The 21,641-nt window shown below is 39.4% G+C and overlaps 1 protein-coding gene across 3 annotated transcripts in view; it reads right to left on the bottom strand.

Moving 5' to 3' along the window:
* SRGAP1 (SLIT-ROBO Rho GTPase activating protein 1) overlaps positions 1-21,641 on the bottom strand; it is a 320,796-nt gene that overhangs the window by 14,375 nt on the left and 284,780 nt on the right. For all 3 annotated transcript variants that reach the window (XM_032288591.1, XM_032288590.1, XM_032288592.1), the window contains exons 16-18: positions 12,854-12,959; positions 9,957-10,181; positions 5,858-5,937 (exon numbers count right to left, since the gene is read on the bottom strand). In XM_032288591.1, the coding sequence (XP_032144482.1) occupies positions 5,858-5,937; positions 9,957-10,181; positions 12,854-12,959 (411 nt within the window). The remainder of the gene's footprint in view (positions 1-5,857; positions 5,938-9,956; positions 10,182-12,853; positions 12,960-21,641) is intronic.

Below are 21,641 nucleotides of genomic sequence, written 5' to 3' on the forward strand. Positions count from 1 at the left end.
AAAGAAAATAAAAAGAGCAACATCACAGAAATAGAAGGATATCTTGTAACTTAAGTTCAGAAAATGTCAACTGATTTTACTTTTAAAGACACAAAGAAGGCGGGGTGTGGGTGGCTCATGCCTCTAATACCAGCACTTTGGATCTCAGGAGGATCATTGGAGCTCAGGAGGATCATCTGAGCCCAGGAGTTTGAGATCAGCCTGGGCAACATAGGAAAACCCTATCTCTACAAAAAATACAAAAATTAGCCAGGCATGGTGATGCATGACTGTGGTTCCAGCTACTCAGGAGGCTGAGGTGGGAGGACTGCTTGGCCTCAGGAGGTTGAGGCTGCAGTGAGCTAAGATGGTGCAACTGTACTCCAGCCTGGGCAACAGGCTGTTTCTCTCTCTCGCTCACACACACAAAAGACACAAAAAAACTTGTGTTTTTTTTTTTTTTTTTTTTTTTTTTTTTTTTTTAAGCAGATAGTGGACACAAGATACCTTAATTACTCTCCTGCTAGAATCATCCAAAAATGCTGGATTAAAAAGCAAACAACCAACCTTCGTAATTACATTAATAAGCTATCAAAACAGTAAAGAATACTAAAGACCAAAATGCAACAAAAGTGGGAACCCAGAGAGGTAAGCAGAACATTAGAACATGAGTTGGATTTTACCTTGCGAGCATTTTTCTAGCCTGGTCACCTTAAGCTTTTAAAATTTTTTTCACAGGTGATTAAGTCCAGGGCTTGCTCAGTGATAGGAATATAAACCTCTTGCCCTCTCCAGCCCCAGAGAATTACACCCTCAGTTTCATAGTGAACTTCACTCTAGTGTTCTAGAACTTTCTAAAACACTTCTATTTCTAGAAATCTTTTCCCTTTTTAGCTCTCAATACCTCTCCATACATGGTAACCATCTCCCCCGCCCTCCACCCTCAGATGATTTGTGTCAAGGTTTAAGATAGATAGCAAATAATCTATCTTAAACCTTGACACAAATCAACTAAGAATCCCATCCACATTCCAGTTCTCAGGAAGGTTTGCAGTTTAAATTCACACTACTTGGGTGGTTTGAAAAACTTCAAGCTGAAAATTCAATGCTGTTAGGCTGGTTGTAACCCAGGCGGAAATACATGAAAACCCTCTCTGGAAGAATCTACCTTCCGCTGAGCCTAAAGTTCCAAGAAATCTATACAAAATTTACAAACACAGTGGCAAATAAGACTCAATGAGTGAGAGCCAAAAAAACAAATTTGAGAAGACATATGAAAATTATCAGACACATATTCTGATAGGAAGCACTGATGAATAAACAGCAAGAGACTGTAAAAGATCATCAAGCACCAGATATAAAAGCACACTAAATACACTTGTAGAAAGAAATAATATCCAAAGGCTGGGCACGGTGGCTCACACCTGTAATCCCAGCACTTTGGGAGACTGAGGTTGGTAGATCACCTGAGTTCAGGAGTTCGAGACAAGCCTGGCCAACATGGTGAAACACCATCTCTACTAAAAATATAAAAACTAGCTGGGCGTGGTGGTGCACACCTGTAATCCCAGCTACTGGGGAGGCTGAGGCAGGAGAATCACTTTAACCTAGGAGGTGGAGGTTGCAGTGAGCTGAGATCGTGCCATTGCACTCCGGCCTGGTCAAAAAGAGCAAAACTCCGTCTCAAAAAAAAGAAAAATATTTAAAAATAAAACTTTAATGAATGGATATGCTTAAAGCAGATTAGTTACCGTTGAAAAGAATTTGTGCATATAGCTGAAGAAGTGCTAGAGAAAACTGACAGCTTTAAATGTTTACATTAGAAAGTAAAAAGTGTTGAAAATGAATGCTAAGCCTTAAACTTACGTTGGACAATGAAAAAATCTCTACGGAGAAAGAATAAAAGTTTATTTTGAGACATTAACTAACTGGAAATATGTGCATGGACTGGAATATTGAATATTGTCAAGATATCAGTTCTCTCCATATTAATATGTGTAGAATTTGTGCAAGGGCAGTCAAAACGCCAGTTGGGCTTTAGAGAGTTTTGTTTATCAGAAGAACTTGAAAAACTGAGTCTAAAATTTAAGTGGAATTGCAAAGGGCCAAGAATTATTACAAAGCAGATGTGTTGCTTTATGAACTATTAAGATTTATTAAAAGGTATCAAAATTTAGGACAGTGATATAGGGACAGACACATAGACCAGGGGAAAGGAATAGAGCCCAGGAGGAAATTCACACAAAGAAGATGCTTCATTTATGACAAAGATGTAGAGCAGTGGAGAAAGGACAATTAATGCTGAGATAATTGTGACAATTATGTATCCATATAAAGAAAAAGGGAATGGATCTCTACCTCACATCATAACCCCAGATAAACTGCTGGTGGAATAAAGACCTATGTGTGAAAAGCAAAACCTTAAAGGATTTAAAATAATATGGGGCTGGATGCAATGGCTTATGCCTGTAATCCCAGCACTTTCAGAGGCTGAGGAGGGTGGATCACTTGAGTCAGGAGTATGAGACCAGCCTGGCCAACATGGTGAAATGTTGTCTCTACTAAAAATACAAAAATTAGCCATGCCTGTAGTTCCTGCTACTCGGGAGGCTGAGGCCGGAGAATCGCTTGAAGCCAGGAGGTGGAGGTTGCAGTGTGCCAAGATCATGCCACTATATCCCAGCTTGGGTGACAGAGAGACTCCATCTCAAATACATAAATAAATAAGTAAAATAAAAGAATATGGCACCAAAGAAGACCTACAAACTGATAAATAAATAATACATGAATGAATGAATGAAAAGAATATGACACCAAAGAAGACATACAAACAGCCAACAGGTATATTTAAAAATGCTGAGCATCACTAATCATCAGGAGAATGCAAATCAAAACCACAAATGAGGTTATCCCACCATGTTAGGAAATAAACAAAACAAAAGATAACAAGTGTTGGCTGGACGCAGTGGCTCATGCCTATAATCTCAGCACTTTGTGAGGCCAAGGCAGGTAAATGGCTTGAGCTCAGGAGTTTGAGACCAGCCTGGGGAACACGGCAACACCCCACCTCTACAAATAATTAGCTGGGCATGGTAAAATGTGCCTCTAGTCCCAGCTACTTGGGAGGCTGAGGTGGGAGGATCACTGGATCCTGGGAAGTCAAGGCTGCAGTGAGCCAAGATCATGCCACTGCACTCCAGCCTGGGTGACAGAGTGAGACCCTGTCTCAAAAACAAAAAACAAAAATTAAAAAAAAGATAAGGATTACCAAGGATGTGGAGAAACTGAAACCTTTGTACACTGCTGTTGGGAATGCAAAATGGCACAGCTGCTTTAGAAAACAGTATAGAGGGTCCTCAAACACTTAAAAATAAAACGACCATGTGATACAACCATCCCACTTCTGGGTATTTATCCAAAATAACTGAAATTGGGATCTTCAAGAGATATTAGCACTCCTATGCTCATTTCAGCACTATTCACAATAGCCAAGATATAGAAACGACCTAAATGACCATGGACAGATGAACGGATAAAGAAAATATATGTAAATACAATGGCATACTATTCAGATTATAACAAGAAGGACATCCTGACATATGCGACAGCATGGATGAACCTGGAGGACGTTTTGCTAAGTGAAATAAGTCAGACACAGAAAGACAAATTCTACATAAGTTCACTTATAATGAGATATCGAAAAGAGCTAAATTCATAGAATCAAAGGGTGGAATGGTGGTTGCCAGAGGCAAGGGGGAGAGGGAAATGGGAAGTTACTAACAAGTGGGAATAAAGTTTCAGTCAAGCAAGGTGAACAAGTTCTAGAGATCTGCTGTATAACACTGTACCTACGGTCAACATGAAGGTACTCTACACTTGAGTGTTCTTGACAAAATAAAAGAATATGAGAGAATTAGGTACTATATTGACAAAATAAAAGAATATGAGAGAATTAGGTACTGTATACTTAAGTGTTCTTACCAAAATAAAATAAGACAATATGGGAGAATTAGGTACTGTACACTTAAGTGTTCTTGCCAAAATAAGTATGAGAATATGAGAGAATTCGGTAGTATACACTTAAGTGTTCTTACCAAAGTAAATTAAGAGAATATGGGAGAATTAGGTACTGTACACTTAAGTGTTCTTGCCAAAATAAGAGAATATGGGAGAATTATTTTTCATTACCTCAAGACACAGAAGGATTTCTTAAAGGAGATGCAGAGTAAAATAATCATGAAGGACAAGATTGGAAAATGTAACTACTTTAAGATCTTCTGTTTAGCAAAAGACATAATAAGCATTTGAAAAGCAAAGCTACAGAGTAGGGGAAGATATCTGCAAAGCATATACCCAATAAAGGACCTGATATGGACCCACAAAGAACTCTTACAAATCAAATAATAAAAAAACAACTAAAATCAAACCAAGTGAACCAAACATAAAGAGCCCAGAGAACTCCACAGAAAAATGGGCAAAAGACTCGATAGGAATTTCACAAATGATACCGAAACACATTATCAACCATGTCTTTTATATTTTGTATTCTGACATCTGGGGCCTTTCTGACCTTGGAGGGACAGTCTCTTTAGGGTTAGCCAATTTCTGGAGACAGTAAACAACTCACCCACAAGCAAGCTTTTCAAACACCAACCTGCCAGTTGGAGCCAACACCCCACCACCCTGATGATCAGGCTCTCCCACTCCAAGCCACTGCTGCCCTGTTCTCAGCACCCCAGGGCCAGGTACCAGACAACTTGGAACAGCTCCTAATGTCCCAGAGCCTGCTGAAATTACTCCTACTAGCCAACCCTAAAGCTGCTTACCCTGCCATACCCATTCCTTCCTGTGGAAGGCACACCAGGGTCTTCATTTTCCCTCTGCCTCCCGACAGACTGGGTGCTTCCCCAGGTGGCCGCCCATGGCGTGGCATCCCCACTTCTCTCAGGAACTCTAAGGAGCAACTGTCTTCATAAAAATGGTTTGACAGTGTCAAGTAAAGCTGAAGACACAGTTACTCCTAGGCATACATCCTAGAGAAACTCCTGTACATTTCAGTAGGAGACATGTTCAAAATGTTCCTAACAGTGCATAGTAGCACTGTTCTTAATAGCAACGAGTAGAAAATACCTCATATATTCATCAAAATGACATAGATACATACAATGGAATATTATAAAGTGGTAAAATAATTCAAACTGCATGCAACTGCACAGGTGAACATCAAGCACATAATACTGAGTAGAAAAAACTCACAAAAAATAGATACAGTGTGATCCCATTTATAAAAGATTTAAGAAAATAGAAATGGAAACAAGAAACTGTTTAAAAACACAAACACAGTAGTTATTCCTGAGGGTTAGTAAGTAAGGCAGTCAGATCAGGGACGTGCAAAGGAAATAATATGTCTTTTTTCTTAAGCTTGGTGGTGGTTCCATTAGTTTTCATTGTAATGTTATTTTTTATACCTTACACATATTTTATAAATTTTTTTTAATCTAGTTTTTCTTTTCTTTTTTTTTTTTTTAGACGGAGTCTGTTCTGTTGCCCAGGCTGGAGTGCAGTGGCACTATCCTAGGTCACTGTAGCCTCACACTCCTGGGCTCGTACAATCCTCCCACCTCACCCTCCTGCGTAGCTGGGACTACAGGTGCATATCACCATGCCTGGCTAATTTTTTGTAGAGATGGGCTCTCACTATGTTGCACAGGCTGGTGTTGAGCTCCTGGGCTCAAGTGATCCTTCCACCTTGGCCTCCCAAAGTGCTGGGATTACAGGTGGGAGCCACTGTGCTTTGCCTCTAAAATTTTAATACAAGCAATTGTTTACAATAGGGATATAAAGACTGGTTTTATAATAGCATAAGGGCAGGGCATACCATCTTCGCTTGTGTGGGGCTCTGTACCAGCATCTTGGTCCACTTCCTCCAATGTACCATGCTCACTGTATGGGCTGTCGCTGTAAAATACAAATGGAAATTCAAATGAAATTAAAACAGACAAAAATTTTTTGAGACAGCGTCTTGCAATGAATGCTGCCTAGGCTGGAGTGTAGCAATGCGATCTTGGCTCACTGCAACCTCTGCCTCCTAGGCTTAAGTGATCCTCCCACCTCAGCCTCTCAAGTAGTTGGGACAACAGGTGTGCACCACCACACCTGGCTAATTTTTAAATTTTTTGTAAAGATGAGGGTCTCATTATTTTGCTTGGGCTGGTCTCAAACTCCTGGACTTAATCCTCCTGCTTCTGCCTCCCAAAGTGCTAGGATTACAGGTATGAGCTACCATGCCTGGCCAGACAGAATTTTAATAATGAACAATTGCTACTATAATGAAAACTGTAAGACTCTATAAGGGCAAAAGAGTTATTGGATAGTCTGTCAATGGAATCCTGGCATCTCCATTGATTATGTTGTCCTATGGGAGTATATATTATATACATCTATTCATCTGACTAGGTTGTTTTACAACCCTATAAAGACGAGTTCACTTGTAGAAAATGGATAGCATTGTAAGTAATTCTTATCCATAGAAATACAAATTACAAATTCTGGCAGAATATGATTATTGCCCTATGGATAGATCAGTTTTTACAAATTCATTTTGCTATTCCTTTACTACACAGAAACTGGTGGTTCAAATATACAATACATTATTGTTATTGATGTCTCCTTTGAAGTGGTTGTGGGATTTACCATCTTTTCTTGACACATGCTCATTATGTATATGTGTATGAGAATCACGATTTTATCCTCTTTTAAAACTTATCCCTTAACACTGTCACTACCTCTCCTCAAATGCGTGCTGATAAATGGAACACATGGGCCACAAATATAAACCTAATATTACTATAAAAGCTTATTTGCATTTCTGATGTTGGGGGACAAGTAAAACTATGACACTATTGACTTTCTGTTTAAAATGAGCAACACCCACAGAAAACACCAGTTTAGAAAGATGGACATAGTCAAGCACATGTGACTGGCTGTAAGATTATCACAGGACCTACACTCTGGAAAAAGTAGCCATCACAAAATGTCCCAGAGTATAACACATCAAATAATATTGACCAGACATCTACAAACTTGCTCTTTTTATAAAATGAACAAGACAGCAGAGCTTACTGACATAGCCCTAATATTTAAAAATGCTAACTAGGCCAGGCACAGTGGCTCACGTCTGTAATCCCAGCACTTTGGGAGGCTAAGGTGGGCAGATCACCTGAGGTCGGGAGCTCGAGACCAGCCTGGCTAACATGGTAAAACCGTCTCAACTAAAAATACAATAATTAGCTGGGCGTGGTGGTGGACACCTGTAATCCCAGCTACCCGGGAGCCTGAGGCAGGAAAATTGCTTGAACCCGACAGGCAGAGGTTGCAGTGCGTAGAGATTGCATCGTGGTGTTCCAGCCTGGTGACAGAGCGATACTCCGTCTAAAAAAAGAAAAGCTAACCATACCTTTGGCACTGGCCTTAAAACAAATACAACGAAGAAAATAAAATTACATATCTCAGCAGGGTTAAGTTGCATTCATTTACCTTCCCAGAGCCAAGCTCAGTTAGTATCTTGCCCATAGTAATTACTCAAGTAAATATTTTGAATTGAATTTCATGTGTAAAGTTGGTGAATATATTACAGAACTGGAATCTAGTATGTTTCGTTCTTAATTTAGAAAACAGTACTTCTGGAAATGGTCAACTTAAGGCATATGACCATACTATGATTCAAGTTAAAAAAAAAAGTACTTTCAGTTATTTAATTATTTTTCAGCTACTCATTCCACTTCTACTTAATCTTTGGTAAGAAAATGGGAAAGAAAGGCCAGGTGCAGTGGCTCATGCCTGTAATCCCAGCACTTTGGGAGGCTGAGGTGGGTGGATCACTTGAGGTCAGGAGTTCAAGACCAGCCTAGCCAACATGGTGAAACCCTGTCTCTATTAAAAATACAAAAATTAGCTGAGTGTGGTGGGGGGCACCTGTAATCCCAGTTACTTGGGTGAGGTGGGAAAGAAAGTGTTGTGAGCAGGGTCCAGAACAAGGGATTTAGACAAACCTATTTCCACCTGCTCTTGAATCCTAGCTGCACAGGGCAGTTTCTGAGGTGGGCAGGGAGGCTGCTGAGTGGGAAGACTCACGTGTGCTTTGGAATCACACACACCTAACCTTGATTTACTACTAATCACTGGACAGGCTCTTTGGCCTTTCTTAACTTACTTGGTAGAGTGGTCATGATAAATAAAAGAGAACATGTGCACCAAGCAGCTGACATGTAATAGGGGTTCAAGAAATTGAAGTTCTTTCTTTGCTATTTTTTAATTGATATATAATAGTTGTACATATTTTAGGAGTATATGTGATATTTTGATACTCATATACAATGTGTAATGATCAAACTGGGGTAACTGGGATGTCCATCACCTCACACATTTATTTTTTCTTCATGTTGGGAACCTTACAATTCTTCTGTTTTAAAATATACAACACATTATTGTTAGCTATAATTTTCCTCCTGTACTGAATACTAAACTTATTCTAATTTAAAAATTTTTTTTGAGACAGTCTTGCTCTGCTGCCCAGGCTGGAGTGCAGTGGCATGATCTCAGCTCATTGCAACCTCTGCCTCCCAGGTTCAAGCCATTCCCCTGATTCAGCCTCGAGAGTAATTGGGACCATAGGTGCACACCACCATGCCCAGCTAATTTTTGTATTTTTAGTAGAGATGAGGTTTCACCATGTTGGCCAGGCTCGTCTCGAATTCCTGACCTCAAGTGATCTGCCTGCCTCGGCCTCCCAAAGTGCTGGGATTATGGGCATGAGCCACTGTACCCAGCCTTTTTTTTTTTTCTTTTTTAGAGACAGGATCTTGTTTTCTTGCTCAGCCTGGGATGCAGTGGTATGATCAGAGCTTGCTGCAGCCTCAAACTCCTGGGATCAAATGATCTTCCAGCCTCAGTTTCCCAAGTATCTGGGACTACAGGTACAAGCCACTGTACCTAGCTTATCCCCTATCTGTATTTTCATAGCCCTTAACCAATGTCTCTTCATCCCCTCCATTCCCCTTCCCTTCCTAGCCTCTGGTAACCAGCATTCTACTCTCTACCTCTGTGAGATCCACTTATTTTTGCTCCACATATGAGTATGAACATGTGATATTTGTCTTTCTTGCCTGGCTTATTTCACTTAACATAATGACCTTCACTGCTAGGTATACATCCAAATGAAAGGAAATCAGTATATTCAAGAGATATCTGTATTCCCATATTTATTGCAGCATTCATCACAATAGCTAAGATGTGAAAACAACCTAGTGGCTATCAATGAATGCATGGATTAAAGAAATTTTGGTATAGCTACACAATGGAATATTAGCCATAAAAAAGAATGAGATCCTGTCATCTGTAGCAACGTGGATGGAATGGGAGGCAATACTACCATGCTAAAAAATTTTATCCCAACAATATATATATATATATCCCAACAATATAATAAATTTGCTCAAAATGACCTTTACTATTATAGTTAGAATTATATTCATTAGTAAGAGTGAAAATGAAAATTAATTAAGAATGAAAATACATTTGGTTGACAAGGCTCCTTTAAAATGAGAATTTAAAAATATTTCATATGAAATAAAAAACTTTGATTTAGACTGAAAAATAAAATGTCAATTCAATCTGTTATCTTTTCTTGGTTTAATGTAATGAGAAAGGGTATATAACATCAAAACACTTTTTCTTTAAAAAAACCATGATAGGGTCCATTTATTTAAAAGATATAGTCCTTTGAGAAAAGAGAGGGATAAATAGGAGTTTCCATGGGTCTTAGTATTTTAAAATTTATCTCAAGTGTTACTGCTTCCTCCTTTTCTTTGAAGTTGGAAGCATTGGTGGCTTATGGGAAACTCTTTCTCTTAATTAAATTGATAGCTACATTTCCATAATTTTTGGTGGGAGAGGAGGACTAAAACTCTTAGACTTACCAGTAGTCATCTCCAGCCATACATTTCTCATAAACAGGGCCATCCAGCTCTTTAGCATCTGGGAAAATAGTCTCATGGTGTATGATGATGGTTTTAATAATTTCATTCACATGTGCCTGGCAAGACACTTGATCCTGTATTTCTGGGACAGGCATCAATGTTGGGCCAAAGCAAATGGCCAGGTTATAAGGGTCCATCATATTCTCATCGCTGTACTGTGATAGACTACAAAAGGAAACAAGAAAGGAGTTATAAAAGAACAAAGAAAAAAAGGATATAATGTTTAATAATAAGCTTCTTCAACTTTAAGTTGGCTCAGCAAACTCCAAAGAAAGTGAAATGACTTAAGACCTTAACTAAGTAGAAACTGAGAGGGGACTCTAAATCCTATTTGCTTACTTAAGTAGCATTTTTCAAAATCAGGAGGGGGTTTAATACAATATTCACTACAGTGGAGACCAGGATCACGTAAATGAGTTTTATTTGTAAATGTGATGGTCAGGCTCTAAATGCTCCTCAAGGAAATTTGGGATACAGAGTAAGGATTTCCATAAAGCTTTATGGATGTCTTTAAAATGGTTCTCCCACCACTCAAATATATCTCAGGTTGTTAGTTTTCTCCTATAAATCTTGGGGAAAGCCTAGGAGAGAACAATGAACTTTTTCTTTGTAACTACTAATAGAAGCAAATAACTCCAGGCTTTATAATTTGCTTTTGGGTAAGACAATCAACAGTAGGTGACAACCATTGTCACAAAAGCCAATATAAATACAAGAAAAGGGGAAAGGAATCCTCAATTCTCTTATTCCATGCAAAGCTTGGAAACTGTGGGGGAGATTTCCAATTGTCTAGTACCAATTTCTACATTCTACACTGTGAAATATTTTCACAGTGACACAAAATAAGCCAGCTCTTTATTGCTATGCTCCCTGTTCTAGGGAGACTTTAGATATGTTATCTTTCAGAGTATAGAATGTCAATCTTGAAAGGAAATGTAAAATCCAGGTGAACATATGACAAATGGAAGGAGAAAAAGGAGACTCAATAACCTTTGTGAGATGATGACAGACACAACGAAATTGAGATACCATATGATATGATACTTTACCCTTTTTTTTGAAATAAGATAGTCTAGATAGTAGAAAATACAAAAGCATAATTTCCAGAGCTAACATGTCTTTCCCTTCTGCCATTTCTCAAACATACAATATTTGTAAAAAAAAATCACAACAACAGTAAATGATCATGTTTCAGATCATCTTGAAAATGAATGAATCTTGAAAGTGGAGATTCCGAATAAGAATGGTCTAATTTCCAAAAGACATACTTTAGCTCAGTGGAGAGAGTCACAGTTAATCTTTCTGAGTCTTTAGTGCCGGCTTGCAAACAAAAACTTGATGTAAAAATGTTATTTCCAAGTTTTGATTTTGCAGCAAAAAATTATAGTGAACCTCTCTTTTCATAATCCCCATCCCAAGCATCCTGCCCTAGAGGGTAGGCTCTTTTGTCAGCATGAAGGCAGGTGCAACCAGCCAGGGGGCCTCTGGGCAAAACCACTGGAAGCAATGCCGGCAATGCCCATGGTGCATTTGCCATGCATGATGAGTTAGGTTCAGGTTTTGAGAACTTTCTTAATTAACAGACTGCTTTCCTAGTCCATTACAGATTATTAGTTCACAGTGAATTTTGTTCGGGTGTGTTAGGACGATTTGGTAGAAATGGTATAGTGAGGGTCAGTAGGAAGGCAAGGTACTCCATCCTGGGGGACGGTGGTGGTGGTGTGGGCGACAAGCAAGCCTCTGGATTTTTAAAACTGCCTGGGTGACTGTGTTTATTTAAAGGTACAAATGTACAGAGTCTAGCCGAAACATAGTTTAAACCCATCTCTCTAGATACTGCTTATTTCCAGGGGTGATTAATGTACCAATGGGTTCCCACTGTCATTTGTGAATGTTTTAGGCACCACAGGTCAGCAGTAGAGTCTCATTCTGTATGGTTCTCTGCCAACATTTCCCTATTGTATGATACTTGGCTCTTGGAGTCAAGCTGAGTGGATATGAGTCAGGGCTAGTCAGTGGGATTGTAATAAATCACCAGGGCTTTTGAGAATTCCAAATGTCCCATGAAATAGAGAAAAGAAAATACCCATATTTTAGGAAAGGAAAATCCATGCTATGAGAAGGCATTTCCCCAAGTTTATTCAATAAGTTGATTCCCCCTGCATTTCTTTATTTCCAGCTGCTTAACTGAAATGTTAAAGCAAGGGGACTCTTAGATGGACTTGGGGAGGCTGTTCTTATAACAGAACCCAAACAGCAGGAAGTAGCATGGCTGAAAAATCAAGTGGCTGAAATTAAAAGAATAAAGTTCTTTGAAAATAATGCAGTAATTTAAAAGATTTGTTACTTTGTTTAAGAGAACATTTTGAAGTATTTTCTTCTTGATAAGGTCTTATTACAGTGAATTTTCAGGAATTCTTTTTTGGATCTGTGTACAATTCCCATCCCTGATTTTCTTCCATCCCCGACTACAACATTAAAAATCACAAAAATTTTCTGCAATGGACAGCCAGTTTACATCATTTTGACAAAAACATTCATGACAGTTTTGGATGGAAGTTGGAAAAACACTGAATAACACTTTTCACTTAAAAGTGTGTGTGTGTGTGTTTTTTAAAGTAATATTTAAATATTTTTGCATTTGTGGTCACAGTTTAGGCTAGGGCTTTCATCTATCGATGACCTTGATTTGCTGGAAAAATGTACCTTCACAGTCTATATTCAATCATTTTTCTCTTTGACTCTACTGATAAATGGAACCCAATGTACACTTTACAGGATCCATGAACAAAGACAGAATTCAGATGGGCCTTTTGTCAGAGAATTCAGGTACTTACTGATTGAGGAAGGCAAAGAGGTACCTCATCACTATAAGGATGGACCTGGGCAAAGTCAGGAGGAGTTTGCGGATGTGAAGCGCCCTCTCATAGAGATTATCTATTCCTACAGATAGAAGATGACATGGTCAGAGTCCTTTCACTTGCCACATTTAAAGCAGAACATTGCAGTACATGTATTACTGATACACATCTGAATATAAGCAACACCTTGCTCTTGTGTGAGATACAACTGTAACCAAAACAGTGAATAAATGATCAGCTTGGGTATACCACCATTTCAGAGGGCATCTCCTCTGACACTCACCATTTTCTCTGATTTTCATGGACTTAGCTTTGAGTAATTTAGAGTCTTGTAGATTTAAAAACTATTTTTTTCCTTTGCTGCTAATTCGAAATTTTGCATCTGATATGATTTCAACTCCTCTTGCTGCAGGCTAACCAAAGTAGCTTTCTGGGGCATGGCACCTCTCCTCCAACCGTTATGCATTAATTCATCATATATTTGTCTATTACTATGATCCAGGCAATGTGCCAGGTTTAGAATCTCTCTCAAAATTGTCACTGCATTTTGCTTATATGACTTTTTATCTTGTATTATACTATCCCATCAATATTAGGAGAGCCTACCAGGTTTCAATCACTAAGAATACGTTAGCAATACAATTCCTGCCTTCACACGATGTATGCCCTGATGTTTATCCCGTCTTCCCTGTAGGATGCTGAGCTCCCTCAGGAAAGGATTACACCGTATTATGCTACCTCTTTACCAGGAATACAAAGTATCCAAAGCATCTCAATACTAACGTGCTTGTGAACATCAGCAAAAAAGGCTACTACTACTACATTATTTGTATAATTCTCTATATATTGTAAAACACATTTTCACATTTGCTATCTAACTCAAAGGGAACAATAAACTGCAGTAGGCAGGGCACACCCTGTCATCCCCTTTTATCAGATTAGGAAAATGATAACTGGGCAAGTGTCTTACCCAAGGCCGGCAGGCTAGAAGGGGTACAGCTGGGACTACAGCCTGTTTCCTGCTTCCTAAGTCTGGTTTCATAAGTCTGTTTTCAGTTTCATAAGTATGGTTGCCTTTCTTGGATCCCAAGACTACAACTTTGGAAAGTTGTATCTTTACAAAATACAACTTTGAAGATACCCAATAAGCATACATTTGAGAAAATATTTCCAAAAAAGTAGTAAGTTTGAAAACATTTCTGAAGCTTCCTATACTTTTATATCACTATATTGTTCTTAATTGCTCTTGAGATATTCATGCATCCCACTTGAAAATTCTCAGTCCACAGCTTCTGACACCATAGTCAAATCATTCTCCTCATTATTACTGTTGTTTTTAAAACCTTCCACCCACAAATGTGGATAACTCTCAGATTTCTACCTGGTTCTCCTCAATGGCAACCTCATCCAGTTTCAAGGTTACAAATACCACTTTTAAGATGATATTTTTGCCTCATTTTTCTCCCTTGAATGGGAAAGAAGTCCTGTAGTTTCCACTTCTAGATATCTCACTGCTTATTTTCTAATTATTATTAGAAGTCTTTATTATTTCTAACTTAGACCATCAAAATACTCTTCTAACTCAGTTTCCCTTTCCAATTGCTTTTGTATCAGTGGTTCTCAACCTTGACTTGGATTCACTTGGGGAGATTAAAAATGCTGATGCCTGAGATTCTTTTACGCAGCCAGGGTTGAGAACCACCGTCTTAATTACTTATTCCAAGCTCATTTCCCCGGAATCTTGAGTGCTGACCCCAGCTGTTTTCCACTTATTATCAACTGCGCATTTTATTTCCCCTTTTGCATAGCTGAAAAGGTGTAAAAAATCTATTAGGAATATTCTTGATTAACCAAGAATGAGTTGACAAAACAAGCAGTAATATATCAGGATTTGGGGGGGGAGCAGGGGGGAACACTTCCATTTCCCCCTTTAAGTATGACAAAGTGGGAAATGTAGCTCTGTCATTTTTTTAGCAAATGACATTTCAAAAACTCTTGAACCAGAATGTAAGTAAAACATTATCGTGCAATTAACATTCTTGTAACATTCTTATTCTTTCAATATAAACCTATAATTTATAATAGTGTGACCTTTTTATTTGTAAAATATTTCAAAATGGAAAAAATATAATGCTCTGAACAAGGCAGATTAGGGTTACATCTATTGCATACAAGCATTTTGCTTAACATACTTTCCAGGTAATGGTCTTGATTTTTTTTTCCCCCTGAAAAGAGGGAATCAGATACTCAAAAAAGAAGTTATTCAACAGGTGTATAAATTCTCTCAGGCCACAGTAACTCAATACTTAAGTTATCAACATTTCCACCCAATTCAGTCCTAGTAGGATCAAGACATGTCCGAGAGTAAGCTATTTATCTCCATGACAACATCAGGTGATATGTGCAAAACTACATTGTACAGAGAGGGAAGATGAAATGCCTACAGATGAAGCAATTTGCAAGTTACTGAGAACTTAATGGGGGGAATTTTATACCTTTAAATACTATTTAGACACAGCTGCATTATTCTCTCATATTAGAAATTAACTGGTTGAATGTTTATTATGTAAAATATCTGATTTTAGAAAAAGTGTAATGTTGTTGCTGCTTTAAGTTAAAGTGGACGAAGATGATTTAGCATCCCTGTAACTAGAAAGTCTATCTCTAAATATGAAAAAGAAAAAAACCCTTCAAAAGTGAAATCATACATATTATAATTTATTCTTAAGACAAAAACAAAACTTCTCCCACTGTTTATTGAGGATCTTGGGTGTTTCAAAAGTGAAGTTTCCTAATTCTCCAAGCAAATCCTCATTTTAAAGTTAAAGTCGAGGCTAAGGTGAGAGAATTGCTTGAGCCCAGGTGTTTAAGGCTCCAGTGAGCGATGATCACACCACTGCACTCTAGTCTGGGCAACAGAACAATACGTCATCTCTAAAAAAATAATCATAAAGTTAGTCTCAACTATCAGGGACAGGATTTTTGTAGCTTAAGGCTAGTTTTGAAGTCCTAGAGTTACAAACAAAAGGAGGCCAAGTGTGTGAAGATGGCCAAGAGGAGGCAACTCTGGAGTGTAGCTCCCAGCAAGTGAGATGCAGAGGGCTAGAGGACTCCACGATTCCAAGTGAGGTGCTGGGATTTGTTTCAGTGGGACTGGCAGGACAGTGAAAATAGCCCAGGGAAGGCGAGCCGAGGCAGGGTGAGAGCAGCCCAGGGAGGGCAAACTGAGACAGGGCGGGGAGCGTCCCCATCTGGAAAGTGCAGCTGGCTTGGAGGGTTGGGGACTTCACCCCTTCACCCCCTCGGTGCTCCGATTCAGATCCTGTGCTTCCCTCATCCCTCCTGCAACCCATGGTCCACGAGAGCCCCACCAGACTGAGGGGCCCCGTGGGTTGTCGATGCAAATCTGAGTGATGGCTCCAGCCCGCCTGGCACTGCAAGTTGTTGGCATGAACCTGGGTGGAAGTTTGGACTAACACCAGTGGGACAGAACTATCCGTCCCACAGAAAGAGGCAGAGGTGAAGGCAGGGAATACGGTCTGGCAGGTCTCACCCAGACAAAACTGAAAAACTGAAGCCCTTGTGCTAGAGAGTTTTGCAGTGAATATACCAGTTTGACTTTGACAGGGAAGATAGAGCTTGGGGAGAAGAATATCCAGCTTGGGGAGGGAAAGATGCCTGCCATTAGGAAGGCGGGGCTAATCTCACCTGCGTAAACAAACTCCCAGGGAAGACCACCCAGCAGTCTGACTGAATCTGAGGCAGCCCAGCAGCACCTCTACAGGCCAAAACCACCCCCCCAAAAACAAAAACAAAAAAATCTCATACAGGAGATACAGTTCCAACCTCAAGAGAATGGACGTCCACTCAAAGAGATTCCTCCCGAAATCACCAACTTCAAAGATCAAAGGAAGATAAATCCATGAAGATGGGAAGAAACCAGCATAAAAAGGATGAAACCATCAAAGACCAGAACACCTCTTCTCCTCCAAGGGATCAAAACTCATTACCATCAAGGAAACAAAAGAAGACAGAGAATGAGTTTGACGAATTGACAGAAGCAGGCTTCAGAAGGTGGGTAATAACAACTTCTCTGAGTTAAATGAACATGTTCTAACCTAATGCAAAGAAACTAAAAACGTTGAAAAAAGGTTAGATGAAATGCTAACTAGAATAACCAGCTTAGAGAAGAATAATAAACGACTTGATGGAGCTGAAAAACACAGCACAAGAACTAAGTGAGGCATACACAAGTTTTAACAGCTGAATCGATCAAGCAGAAGAAAGGATATCAGAGATTAAAGATCAAATTAATGAAATAAAATGAGAAGGCAAGATTAGAGAAAAAAGAGTGAAAAGAAATAACAAAGCCTCTAAGAACTATAGGATTATGTGAAAAGACCTAATCTACGCTTGATCGGCATACCTGAATGTGATGGGGAGAATGAATCCAAGTTGGAAAACACTCTTCAGGATATTATCCAGGAGAACTCCCCAACCTAACAAGGCAGGCCAACATTCAAATCCAGGAAATACAGAGAACACCACAAAGATACTCCTCAAGAAGAGCAACCCCAAGGCATATAATAATCAGATTCACCAGAGTTGAAATGAAGGAAAAAGTCCTAAGAGCAGCCAGATTGAAAGGTCGAGTCACCCACAAATGAAAGACCATCTGACTTACAGCAGATCTCTTGGCAGAAACCCTACAAGCTAGAAGGGAGTGGGGGCCAATATTCAACATCCTTAAAGAAAACAACTTTCAACCAAGAATTTCATATCTGGCCAAACTAACTTTCATAAGTGAAGGAGAAATAAAATCCTCTATAGACAAGCAATTGCTGAGAGATTTCGTCACCACCAGACCTGTCTTACAAGAGCTCCTGAAGGAAGCACTAAACATGGAAAAGAACAACCAGTACCAGCCACTGGAAAAATGTACCCAACGGTAAAGACTAATGATGCAATGAAGACACTGAGTCAAAACAACGGGCAAAACAATGGCAGGATTAAATTCAAATGTTACAATATTAACGTTGAATGTAAATGGCCTAAATGCCCCAATCAAAATACACATACTGGCAAACTGGATAAGAAGTCATGACCCACTGGTGTGCTATATTCAGGAGACCTATCTCATGTGCAAGGACTCACATAGACTCAAAATAAAGGGATAGAAGAAGATTTACCAGCAAATGGAGAGCAAAATAAAGCAGGAGTAGCAATCCTACTCTCTGATAAAATGGACTTTAAACGAACAAAGATCAAAAGGGACAAAGAAAGTCATTGCAACAAGAAGTGCTAATGATAATGGTAAAAGGATCAATGCAACAAGAAGAGCTAACAATCCTAAATATATATGCACCCAATGCAGGAGCACCCAGATACATAATGCAAGTTCTTAACGACTTACAAAGAGACTTAGACTCCGACACAATAATAGTGGGAGACTTTAACACTCCACTGTCAATATTGGACAGATCAACCAGACAGAAAGAACAATGATGTCCAGGACTTGAATGCAGATCTGGACCAAGTGTACCTAATAGACATTTATAGAATGCTCCACCCCAAATCCACAGAATATACATTCTTCTCAGCACTACATTGTACTTACTCTAAAATTGACCACATAATTGGAAGTAAATCATTCCTCAGCAAATGCAAAAGAACGGAAATCATAACAGTCTCTTAGGCCACAGCGCAATCAAATTAGAAATCAGGATTAAGAAAAGCCCTCAATGGCCAGGCGCAGTGGTTCACGCCTGTAATCCTAGCACTTTGGGAGGCCAAGGTGGGTGGATCACCTGAGATCTGGAGTTCAAGACCAGCCTGGCCATCATAGTGAAACCCCATCTTAAAAAAAAAAAAAAAGCACTCAGAACTACACAATCACATGGAAACTGAACAACTTGCTGCTGAATGAGGAATGGATAAACAATGAAATGAAGGCAGAAATAAAAATGTTCTTCGAAACCAATGAGAACAAAGACACAATGTACCAGAATCTATGGGACACATGTAAAGCAGTGTCTAGAGGGAAATTTATAGCAATAAATGCCCACATGAGAAACAAGGAAAGATCTGAAATTGACACCCTATCATCAAAATTGAAAGAGCTAGAGGATCCCAAGCCTAAACCGGGAAGAAGCCGAAACCCTGAACAGACTCATAACAAGGTCTGAAGTTGAGGCAGCAATTAAGAGCTTACCACCCAAAAAAGGCCCAGGTCCAGACGGGTTCACAGCCGAATTCTACCAGACATACAAAGAGGAGCTGGTACCATTCCTTCTGAAACTATTCCAAACAATCCAAAAAGAGGGAATTCTTCCCAAATCGTTTTATGAGACCAACATCATCCTGATTCCAAAACCTGGCAGAGACTCAACAAGAAAAGAAAACTTCAGGCCAATATCCATGATGAACATAGATGCAAAAATCTTCAATAAAATACTGACAAGCCGATTGCAACAGCACATCAAAAAGCTTATCCACCATGATCAAGTAGGCTTCATCCCGGGGATGCAAGGCTGGTTCAACATATGCAAGTCTATAAACGTAATTCACCACATAAACAGAACCAAAGACAAAAACCACATGATTATCTCAATTGATGCAGAGAAGGCCTTTGACAAAATTCAACAGCTCTTTATGCTAAAAACCCTCAATAAGCTAGGTATTGATGGAACGTATCTCAAAATAATAAAAGCTATTTATGACAAACCAACAGCCAATATCATACTGAATGGGCAAAAACTGGAAGCATTCCCCTTGAAATGTGGCACCAGACAAGGATGCCCTCTCTCACCACTGGTATTCAATATAGTATTAGAAGTTCTAGCCAGAGCAATCAGGCAAGAAAAAGAAATAAAGGGCATTCAAATAGGAAAGGAGGAAGTCAAATTGTCTCTATTTGCAGACGACATGATTGTATATCTAGAAGACCCCATCGTCTCAGCTCCAAATCTCCTGAAACTGATAAGCAACTTCAGCAAAGTCTCAGGATAAAAAATCAATGTGCAAAAATCACATGCATTCCTATACACCAATAACAGACTTAAAGAGAGCCAAATCAAGAACAAACTTCCATTCACAATTGCCACAAAGAGAATAAAATACCTAGGAATACAACTAACAAGGAATGTAAAGGACCTCTTCAAGGAGAACTACAAGCCACTGCTCAACGAAATAAGAGAGGACACAAACAGATGGAGAAACATTCCATGTTCATGGTTAGGAAGAATCAATATCGTGAAAATGGCCATACTGCCCAAAGTAATTTACAGATTCAATGCTATCCCCATCAGGCTACCAATGACCTTCTTCACAGAACGGGAAAAAATCACCTTAAACTTCATATGGAACCAAAAGAGAGCCCCCATAGCCAAGTCAATTCTAAGCAAAAAGAACAAAGCGGGAGGCATCACACTACCAGACTTCAAACTATACTACAAGGCTACAGTAATCAAAACAGCATGGTACTGGTACCAAAACAGAGATATAGACCAATGGAACAGAACAGAGGTCTCGGAGGCAACACAACATATCTACAACCATCTGATCTTTGACAAACCAGATAAAAACAAGCAATGGGGAAAGGATTCCCTGTTTAATAAATGGTGTTGGGAAAGCTGGCTAGCCATGTGCAGAAAGCAGAAACTGGACCCCTTCCTGACACCTTACACTTAAATTAACTCCAGATGGATTAAAGACTTAAACATAAGACCTAACACCATAAAAACCCTAGAAGAAAATCTAGGCAAAACCATTCAGGACTTAGGTGTAGGCAAGGACTTCATGACCAAAACACCAAAAGCATTGACAACAAAAGCCAAAATAGACAAATGGGACCTAATCAAACTCCACAGCTTCTGCACAGCAAAAGAAACAGTCATTAGAGTGAATCGGCAACCAACAGAATGGGAAAAAATTTTTGCAGTTTACCCATCTGACAAAGGGCTGATATCCAGAATTTACAAAGAACTAAAACAGATTTACAAGAAAAAAACTAACAAGCCCATTCAAAAGTGGGCAAAGGATATGAACAGACACTTTACAAAAGAAGACATACATCAGGCCAACAAACATATGAAAAAATGCTCATCATCACTGGTCATCAGAGAAATGCAAATCAAAACAACATTGAGATACCATCTCACGCCAGTAAGAATGGCGATTGTTAAAAAATCTGGAGACAACAGATGCTGGAGAGGATGTGGAGAAATAGGAACACTTTTGCACTGTTGGTGGGAGTGTAATTTGTTCAACCATTGTGGAAGACAGTGTGGCGATTCCTCAAGGACCTAGAAATAGAAATTCCATTTGACCCAGCAATCCCATTACTGGGTATATATCCAAAGGATTACAAATCGTTCTACTATAAGGACACGTGCACACGAATGTTCATTGCAGCACTGTTTACAATAGCAAAGACCTGGAACCAACCCAAATGCCCATCGACGATAGACTGGATAGGGAAAATGTGGCACATATACACCATGGAATATTATGCAGCCATCAAAAACGATGAGTTTGGGTCCTTTGTAGGGACATGGATGAACCCGGAAACCACCATTCTCAGCAAACTGACAGAAGAGCAGAAGATCAAACACCGCATGTTCTCACTCATAGGCGGGTGTTGAACGATGAGAACACATGGACACAGGAAGGGGAGCACTACACACTGGGGTCAGTTGGGGGAAATAGGGCAGGGACACTAGGGGGTGGGGAGCTGGGGAGAGATAGCAAGGGGAGACATGCCAGA

The sequence above is a fragment of the Sapajus apella genome, unplaced genomic scaffold (genome assembly GCF_009761245.1).
Source record: "Sapajus apella isolate SASKATOON/1434 unplaced genomic scaffold, GSC_monkey_1.0 scaffold2, whole genome shotgun sequence".
NCBI classification, from domain to species: domain Eukaryota; kingdom Metazoa; phylum Chordata; class Mammalia; order Primates; family Cebidae; genus Sapajus; species Sapajus apella.